The sequence below is a fragment of the Rattus norvegicus genome, chromosome 1 (assembly GCF_021556685.1).
Source record: "Rattus norvegicus strain SHRSP/BbbUtx chromosome 1, alternate assembly SHRSP_T2T, whole genome shotgun sequence".
NCBI lineage: Eukaryota > Metazoa > Chordata > Mammalia > Rodentia > Muridae > Rattus > Rattus norvegicus.
Window position 1 is genome coordinate 146701865 of NC_141534.1, and position 9611 is coordinate 146711475.

The 9611-nt window shown below is 44.6% G+C and overlaps 1 protein-coding gene and 1 long non-coding RNA gene across 13 annotated transcripts in view; one reads left to right on the forward strand and one right to left on the reverse strand.

Annotated features, from left to right (window-relative positions):
* LOC147996861 (uncharacterized) overlaps positions 1-239 on the reverse strand; it is a 29233-nt gene extending 28994 nt beyond the window's left edge. For all 9 annotated transcript variants that reach the window (XR_015651780.1, XR_015651787.1, XR_015651781.1 and 6 more), the window contains exon 1: positions 154-239. This is a non-coding gene — a long non-coding RNA (uncharacterized LOC147996861). The remainder of the gene's footprint in view (positions 1-153) is intronic.
* Positions 240-304: 65 nt separating this feature from the next.
* On the forward strand, positions 305-6183 carry Ngrn (neugrin, neurite outgrowth associated). Of its 4 annotated transcripts, none has more exons than XM_087582137.1 (4): positions 335-519; positions 931-1041; positions 4771-4941; positions 5178-6174. In XM_087582137.1, exons 1-3 carry the CDS (start codon positions 356-358, stop codon positions 4937-4939), a joined length of 444 nt encoding a protein of 147 aa, XP_087438263.1. In that variant the 5' UTR covers positions 335-355; the 3' UTR covers positions 4940-4941; positions 5178-6174. The 4 variants fall into 4 exon arrangements, 3 of the variants coding, with proteins under 3 accessions (NP_001029072.2, XP_087438263.1, XP_087438258.1); XM_087582132.1 differs by having other exon boundaries at positions 4771-4931; NM_001033900.2 differs by lacking the exon at positions 4771-4941 and having other exon boundaries at positions 305-519; positions 5178-6183.
* Positions 6184-9611: the final 3428 nt, after the last annotated feature.

Below are 9611 nucleotides of genomic sequence, written 5' to 3' on the forward strand. Positions count from 1 at the left end.
TGACTAAGGCCTGTAATCCCAGTTACTTAGGAAGCTGAGGCAAGATGATGAATTCAAGGCTAGAACAACTCAGACCGTCATAATTTTTTTCTTTTTAATGGCTACGGAGATAGCTCAGTGGCAATAGCTAGCTTAGCATGTACAAGGACCTACCTTCGCTTCCCAGCACCGCAAAACCAAAATAAGTCGGAAAGGGTGGACAATCGAACAGTAACCAGGACATCGCCCGGCCACCCAGTAAACTAAAGGCTCGTGATACCGCCTAACTTCCGGTTCTTCCTCTCTGCTTCCGGGTTCGCCTACCTGCTTCCGGTGCTCTCCGGTCGCGAGCTGTAGATCACCTCCTCGCATCGCAATGGCGCTGTCTCTGAGCCTTTTCTTGGGCGGTCGTGTCCGCGCTGCTGTCGCTCGCTGTGGGTTTGCGTCCCAGGGCGTGGCGGGTCCGGGTTCTATCAGCCGCGAGCCAGATCCCGATTCCGACTGGGAGCCGGAGGAGCGGGAACTCCAGGAAGTGGAGAGGTACCTGCTTCTTGGCGGGCCCTCAGCCTGAAGCTAGACTTCGCGCCCTGTCGCTCCTTGCGGTACCGGGTAGCTCCGGGCATCCGGCAGTCAGGTCCGCAGAGGCTCTAGTTTATTTTCAACCTTTGTCTAGGGCGCAGGGGGAAGTGGTCAGCTCCCTTGAGACCCCAGGTCCCGTTGCTTAGTGACGTGTTTCATCACCCGTTAGAGAGTTCGGCATGCTTAAACGCTCAGGTGGTTGTAGGTGTAGGATTTCTGGGGCGGTGTACACAGAGTGCTTTAACCTGGCAGACATGGCCGAGCTGCCTTAGCCGCTGACCAGAGCTGGGCTCTCCAAGATTTAGTCCAAGACTTTTGGAAACACTCGTATTACTTCCACGCATGGCTTTTGCCATTGGTTCTTTCCCCCAGCGCTTTGAAACGACAGAAAAAAGCAATGCGATTCCAGAAAATTCGAAGGCAAATGGAGGCTCCAGGTGCCCCACCTAGAACACTGACATGGGAAGCCATGGAACAGATCCGGTAAGACATTGTTTACAAAATGGAGTTTACCTTTTGGGGATTTTAGTATTATCGCCTTTTAAATAGAAAGCGTCATAATAAGGAACTCCCTAAACTGTCCAGAATTTTGTTTGTTTATTTTGCGATTCTGGGATCAACACAGGGCCTTGTTTATGGTCAACTGAGGTCATCACCTCCTAACTACATACCGGGCTGGGATTTAGTATGTTACTTTATGGACAGTTGATTTTTTTTTTGGTAACCGTTTTGTTATTTATAGTGTTCAAACACCTAACATCTAAATAGAATGTTATATTTTCAATCTGAGACCCTGAAATGGAATTTTCCATGGTTTGTGCTTTTTTTCCCCGGAGCTGGGGACCAAACCCAGGGCCTTGCGCTTGCTGGGCAAGCGCCCTACCACTGAGCTAAATCCCCAACCCCTGTGCATTGTTTTTGAAAGAGAACTATAACTTAGAAGTCTTGGAACTTTTTTTCTTTTGAGACCTCATGTAGCCCAGCTGGCCTTCAGTACATTTTAGGCAAGGACAGTCTTGAACTCCTATCTTCCTGCCTCTGCCATTGGAGTTTTTAAAAGATTTACTTATTTAATATATATGAGTACACTGTAGCTGTCTTCAGACACACCAGAAGAGGGCATCAGATCTCATTACAGATGGTTGTGAGCCACCATGTGGTTGCTGGGAATTGAACTCAGGACCTCTGGAACAGCAGTCAGTGTTCTTAATTAACCATTGAGCCATTTCTCCAATCCTCTCCTGGATTTTTATTTATTATTTATTTTTTGACAAGGCCACTCTGTGGACCAGGTTAACCTGGAATTCTTGGCAATCCTCCTGCCTCTGCCTCCTAAGTGCTGGGATTACATTGTGTATGAGCCACTACTGTTCCTAAAAGAGGTCTTAAAAGAATTTCTTTAAGTATTAAGTGTTTTCTTCCCCTCCTCTTTTAGGAGCTAGGGGTGATAGCTTATTTGGTAACCTGACCAGCAAGTATGGGATCTGAATTGGTTCCGCATCACCCATGGGAAAAGCCTGATGTGGCATCATGCTCTTGTAATTTCATCCCAGCAGTGGTGAAATGGGAGGCAGAAATCAGGCACATACCTGGGGCTGGAAGACTGGTTAGCCTGCATGGTCTGGAGCTAGATGGCAGGTTAGCCTGTATGGTGACGTTGCAGGCCAATGAGAGGCCGTATCTCAAAAGGCTAGAAGGCGTCAGAAGGCCAACCTTGATTGTCCTCTGACCTCCATGCACCCAGACACATATACGCACCCTTTGTACTTGAACACACACATTTTTTAATTCCTATTTAAGCTGAGTTTGGCCTTCGTACAACTGAAATCCCACCGCTGGGGAATGGAACAGAGGCAGGTAGAAAGCTCTGGTGTCTACATGGTGAGTTTTGGGGCAGCCAGGAATATAGTGAGACTTGTCTCAAAACAAAACTTTTGAGACAGGCTCACATATCCCAGGTTGGTCTTAAATGTGTTATCTCAGTAAGAATGACTGACTTTCTGATTCTCTTGCCTCCACCTCTTGAGTCTGGGTTGACAGGAATGCATCACCACACCACATCTGGTTTATAGAGTGCTCAGGATAGAATTTGGGGTTTTGTGCATGCTAAGCAAACCCATACCAACTGAACATCTTGAAAAATTCCCCCTTTTTGTCTTTTCGAAGGTTGCTTGTTTGTTTTTGCTTTGCCTTTTTAGCCTTTACTACGTATTTCGGGCCGGTTTGAAACTCATGTTCCTCCCGCCTTACCCTCCAATCCTGGAATTGCACTTGGGTGCTATTATTCTTACCTGTATTCTACCTGGAACACGGTGTGCACTGTGAGAATTATTTGTTCTACTTATTTTTAATAGGTTTCGTGTATCTTTCTAGATTTTCTTAGCCACAAATATAGGTATCAGTTTTTCACTTTTTTAAATCACAAGCAGCATTCTGTGAATTCTGTTCCAGACATTCCTTTTTCACTCACTATAGACTTGCCTTTTCCATTTCAGTAGTGAGCTCTTGGGCTGGGGCAGAGCTCAGCTAATTTACCTAGTATGCATGAGGCCCAGGGTCAGTCCTGAAAACTAACAGCTTCCTGTCCTGACCTGGAAAAAAAGTTCCAATCAATTCTATTTTGTTTGATTTTTGAGACAGGGTTTCTCTGTGTATCCCTGGCTGTCCTGGAACTCACTCTATAGACCAGGCTGGCCTTGAATTCATAGAGATCTGCCTGCCTCTGCCTCGAAAGTACTGGGGTTAAAGCGGACACACTGATTTTTTTTTTTCTCTTAACACTTAATTCTTTTATAGCTGCTCAGTGAGCCATAGTCTAGTTTACCTGTCTTCTATGACAGGTATTTGAGTTTTTTTCATTCTTTCCCTTACAAAGAGTTCTCCAAGCTGGGGAGGAGAATTAAGGGTGGCTTGGTGTCAGTGGTGCATTCCATTAATCCCAGTACTCAGGAGGCAGAGGCAGGTAGATCTCTGAGTTCCAAGCCAGCCTGGTCTACAGAACAAATTTAAGGACCACCAGGGCTACACAGAGAAACCCCTCCAAAAACCCAAAAAATAAAAAATAATAAAAGATTATTAAAATAATCTTTATTTATTAAAATAATAAGATTCTTTGAGTAAACAGCTTTATATTTTTAGTATGCTGCATATCTACCAGATGGAAGATACTTACATTTTGATAAATATAGCTAAATTGCCCCATGTTAGATAATTCACCATTTCCCATATCCATGGGAAAGACTCTAATAGAGCAGATGGTCAAGACTTTGTACCATGTCCTGGATACCTAGGAAACTATACTATTTCCCAACTCCAAGGTTCTGGGAATCCTGTTCTGAGCCTCAAACATGCTAGGTGAGTACTCTGCCATTGATACAACCCATTCATCAGCTCTACACTTTTGTCTGTCTCTCTGTGTCTAAAAATATATAAAATACCTTTCCATTTTGAAGACCAGGTCTGAATATGTAGTTCTGGCTGGCCCTCACAGAGACCCGCCTGCCTCTGCCTCTTGAGTCCTGGGATTAAAGGCGTGTGCCACCATGTCTGGCTTGTCTACCACTTTGAATAATAGCTTTTAACTAACTGTTCAACTTTTCAGCTGTTACTACTTGGTAGTCAATACATGCCCTATTTTAACAACAAAACAGGTCATGAAGCAAACCTGTCAGCTTCCTGGTTTGTTTTTTTTGTTTTTAATATTTATTTATTATGGGATTGGGGATTTGGCTCAGTGGTAGAGCGTTTTGCAAGCACAAGGCCCTGGGTTCAGCCCCCAGCTCCGAAAAAAAGAATAGAAAAAAAATATTTATTTATTATCTATAAGAACACTGTAGCTGTTTTCAGAGGAAACCAGAAGAAGGCATTGGATCACATTACAGATGGTTGTGAGCCACCATGTGGTTGCTGAGATTTGAACTCAGGACCTCTGGAAGAGCAACCAGTGCTCTTAACCACTGAGTCATCTCTCCAGCTCCCTCCTGGTTTGTTGTTGTTTTTTTTTTTTTTTCAGAGCTGGGGACCGAACCCAGGGCCTTGCGCTTCCTAGGCAAGTGCTCTACCACTGAGCTAAATCCCCAACCCCTCCTGGTTTGTTCTTAATGCTGCTGTTACCTTGCTTATGGCTGTAAGTTGCCAATTGACCTGATTGCTGATATGAAGTATACTTCCCATGCTATTTGCTCTACAAGTAATGTCTTTGTTTTCTCTCAGCTTTCTACTCCTTATCCTTTTAGATTATCTCTATCTTGGACTTCCTCAGGCAATTCCTGGGTCAGACTGCAAGTGTAGGATTCCCTGCTCCTGGTCTCCCTCGGTCTCCATCTTTGCTACAGTGCTTAGTTATTTTCTCTACCACCCACCTGTATACTGTTGTAAGTGAAGGTCAGTTCTCTATTACCCAGACCTAGCTAGCATTGTTCTCATTAGACAGCACTTGGTTAACAGTGGCCAGGTATTGCTGTCTGTACACAGGTACAGAGTTAATTGGCACAGTCCAAGGACTGCATTTGAGTTTTCCAAGCTCTTTGTTTCTTGTTTGTCAATGCTAGCATTATCAATTTGCTCTTCTCATAGGAGACTTATTTGTAATTTGAAAAACTGCTGTTTTTTCCACATAGGTATTTACATAAGGAATTTGCAGAGTCCTGGTCAGTTCCCAGGTTGGCAGAAGGCTTTGATGTCAGCACTGATGTTATCCGAAGGGTTTTAAAAAGTAAGTTTATACCCACTTTAGAGCAGAAACTGAAGCAGGACCAAAAGGTCTTGAAAAAAGCGGGGATTACCCGAGTGGTTTGGCAGCTCCCTGTTTCTGAAGATACGTTGAAGCCGCTCAGTGCAGGCCATCCTATGTCTGGCCCTCTGCTGATGCCAGGGGATGAAGTCTCCTCTAACAGTCAGACTCACAGCAGAGCTTTGAAAGTAAAGTCAAACGCTCCCAGCGCAGAGGCACAGAAGAAACGGGAAGAAAAGAATAAAAGAATCCGAGTCTTGGCAGAAAGCCTGGTGCCTACCACCACAGCCTTGGGTCATCAGAGAGAGCTTCAGAAATACACCACCCATGACTCTGAGGCTGACAGGAGAGCCAACAATCATATATTACCAAGTGTGGAGAAGCTGGAAGAGTTGGAGGCTGGGGAGCCAGGTGACCAGAACTTCAGCAGCAAAGTAGTACAGAAGGGGCGTGAGTTCTTTGACAGTAACGGAAACTTCCTCTACAGAATTTGAGCCTGGGCCTGGATTTTGGAAATGCCTAGACACAGCTGGACAAGTAGATTTGAAGCTGCCAGCATCGGGCAGCCATTGGCCACTTTGGAGTAAGAGTCGATGAGGCCAGGATGAGGGTGGATGGCTTACTTATAGGTAGGTCAGACTTCCTGGAGTAAGCCCCATGGATCCCTGTGGATCTAAGGACTCATTCATCTTTGTTCCTTGGAGGTCTTTCTGTTGAGAACAAGAATTCTAGGTATCCTGTCATGGATTTTTGTGATACCGTGTTGGGAGGAAGTTGAAAGCTTGCTCTTGACCTCTTTTCCTTTCTAATTCCTGAACACTATTCTTGCTCTGTCTAATCAGTTGGTTTCCTTATGTGCAGAATAAAGTAAAATGGTGCGGTTTGATGCTTGGTGTTCTTTGCGGCAGATTTTACTTGAAAATTGTGGAGAGGGATAGAATAGAAAAGGTGGAAAGGAAAAGTATTGTCATTAAATTAAATTTTGGTACATGTCACCAGAAGAATCCTAACCAACGGGCTGGAGAGATGGCTCCGTGGTTAAGAGCTCCGACTGCAGGGTTGGGGGTTTAGCTCAGTGGTAGAGCGCTTGCCTGGCAAGCGCAAGGCCCTGGGTTCGGGCCCCAGCTCCGAAAAAAAGAAAAGAAAAAAAAAAAAAGAGCTCCGACTGCTCTTCCAGAGGTCCTGAGTTCAATTCCCAGCAACCACATGGTGGCTCACAACCATCTGTAACGAGATCTGATGCCCTTTTCTGGTGTGTTTAAAGACATGTACAGTGTACTCATATATAATAAATAAATCTTTAAAAAAAAAGAATCCTAACCAACAAAAGACTTTCGTGCATATAGCACTCTTCTCAGTGATACATTCTTATCCTTTTAAAGTTAGATTTTGTATGTGTGCCACAGTGCACATTGCTGAGTCATAAGACAACTTGTAGCAATTGGTTTTCCCTTTCCACCCTGTGTGCCTTGGAAATAGAACTCAGGTTGGCAGCAAGAACCTGTACCTGCTGAGCCATGCCACCAACTTCCATGGCAACCAAAACTTGGACTCTTGAGTTGCTAGGGTTCTGAAACTAATTTGGGAGTGGGAACAAAGTAGTTTTGGAACAAAGCCGCTAAACATCAACTCCAAACTTTACTGGTCAAAGGCCTAGAGTTCCTAACATAGTCTCGGAAACTGCATGCTAAGGTTGAACTGTATTTGATACCCTGGTTGATGCCAGGTTTTTCCTAGCGATGCTGTGAGTTTATAGGAGCCCAGCCCCCCACAAATGAACAGACCCTAAGATGGCTGCTGGTAAATGGTAGTTCCGGGGCTTGAACCCACACCTCCACTAAAATTCTAGCAATATGGCATGATGTGACCTAATTCCTCATTGTTTTAGGAGTTACACTAAAAATGTTTTAGTGGAAAACGAAACAGGTCAGGAACAAGAATCCAGTAACAGGGGGTTGGGGATTTAGCTCAGTGGTAGAGCGCTTGCCTAGCAAGCGCAAGGCCCTGGGTTTGGTCTCCAGCTCCAAAAAAAAGGAAAAAAAAAAAGAATCCAGTAACAGTTTTTACCTATGTTTTACTTGAACACCTTGCCGGCTAAAATTGGTATCTGAATTTCTGTTGGCACTTAAAGCATGGACGTCCCAACTTTGACATTACTGTCTTTTAGTCTAGCCTTCTGAAATGCTGGTAACAGTAATAATAATAATATTTATTGGCATCTTTTGTTTTTGAAATAGCGATCTTACTAGCCCAGGCTGGCCTGAAACAGCAGTCCTTTTTTCTCAGCCTTGGAAGTACTGAGATTGCAGGCTTCTGTCATTTCCCTAGAGGCTCCCTAGCCACCCTGCATGCTCTGTGACCCTACACTTACTTTCTGCAATTGATGAAGTTAATACTAGCATCCTTCACTTTCCCTCGTTTTGAATAAAGACCCCGTGAAAGGAAGAGACCTATGCATTTATCACTGTCCCACTACTACCAGCTCTCCATGGAGACTCGAAGTTCCTCACACTCAGAACCCACTGTGGTGCTAAGCACTACCTTTTAGGTTTGCCCTCTTACCCATCTAGACCTTAGCACGTACGCTTCCAGACTGACTGTTCCTGTTGTCTCAGATGTTAACTCACTGCTGTTTGGAAACAGCCTAGGCTGGGAGGCTGTAATGTAGGCTCTAATACAGTTCCAGGTGGTGGTTTTTTTTGTTGTTGATTTTTGGTTTTTTTTTTTTTTTTTTTTTAGATTTATTTTATGTGTATGAGTATTTTGCCTGCATGAACATCTTATGTGCACCTCATGCATGTCTGCTGCCATAGATCCTTGGAACTGGAGTTACAGACAGTTGTGAGCTGCCGTGTGGGTACTGGTACTGGGAATTGAACCTCGGTCCTCTACAAGAGCAGCCAGTGCTCTTAACCACTGAACCATCTCCAGCCCCTCTCCCCTTCAGTACCCACTATCTATAGTTGTAGGATTCCATGTTCTCGTTTGGGGGTCGTCTCGTTTCCTGATGTGAACATCAATCACACTGAGTGAGATAGAACTGCACTTAGCACAAGAGGAAGAAACGGGTAATGAGGCTTCACTTGAGCGGGAAGAAAAAGCCACAGAGGACTGGAGACCTGAGCAACATGAGTTGGCGGACCACAACACAGAGGACTGCACCACAGAGGCATACTTCGCTGCTCTAAAGAAGGAGCATGAGGGTGAAGGCATCTTAGGCCACCTCCATCCTCAGTGCTGGTTAAGAAGGTATGAGGTCAGGCAGAGGTCGACAAAGCATGAAGCACTATGGGCTCAGGCCTTTAAAAAAAAAAACTTTATTTATTTATTTATTGTATTGGGGCTGGAGTGAACCACCCAGTCCTTTATATAAGTGACTTATCCCATTGGCTTTATAAACAGGATTCATATCCAGTAACACTACATTTTGTTGGTATGTTCGGTTTAACCCTTTGTGGAGAGGAAGGTAACAAATTCGAGAGAATAGGAAGAAGCAAGTGTTATTTTTACTATTCCACAGAACGGGATGACAGCATAGGATAAAGGCAAAAATAGCTAATATCCCCCTTTGGTGCCAGATGGTATTTTTAAACTGATTATGAAAAAGTCCTGCCCCCCAGCCCCGTGGACCATTTGGGGTCACAGTCTAGCATAACCCCCTTCACAAGATCCCCATCCAATTGCTTAAGAGGCAAGACCTTTTAATATAAGTAGTTTTGAGGCTTGAGACTCTACCCCCTTGTGTAGCTACCTTTTCATTTTAATGAATTTTTTTGCGATAGTGCCTCCGTAGCACCAGCTGTACTGCAACTGTGGAGACCATGCTGGTCTTGAAATCACACAGATCCTGCCTTTGTCTACCCACTGCTCAGTCTGGCTGTAGTCATTCTTGGTTACTTTGTCGATTCTTTCTTTTCGCCCTTCTCCACTCCTTTCTCATGCTTTCCTCCTCCCAAACACTAGATAATAGAGAAAAAAGGATAGAGAGGAAAAGAAAGATGCCTGAATAAAGTCCAGTCAGAAGGGATTAGACCACTTCCTGCTGATTAGGGGTGATGAGTTCCTTAGGGCAAGTTTGGTCTTCACTGTCAGGACATCTAATTTCTTCACTCATGACTAAACAAACCACAACCAACAACCCATCATGCCTCTCGGGGCCCTAGCATTTATATACCCTCTGAAAGGTCACCATAATCCCAATGTCACACAGTCACAGAAACTATCTGCGGCTGGCAAAATCCTGCCCCTGCCAGAGCACGATGAGGCAAATCATAATTGATGTGGACAGTCTGAAGCAGCCCCATATCCCACACCTAGGGTT

What these genes read in the sequence shown, in the direction of transcription:
- Ngrn (NM_001033900.2), top strand. Translation starts at nt 356, where the DNA reads ATGGCGCTGTCTCTGAGCCTTTTCTTGGGCGGTCGTGTCCGCGCTGCT. An exon ending in GAACTCCAGGAAGTGGAGAG is followed by an intron (nt 520 to 930) that starts GTACCTGCTTCT and finishes TCTTTCCCCCAG; the next exon opens with CGCTTTGAAACGACAGAAAA. An exon ending in GAAGCCATGGAACAGATCCG is followed by an intron (nt 1,042 to 5,177) that starts GTAAGACATTGT and finishes TTTTCCACATAG; the next exon opens with GTATTTACATAAGGAATTTG.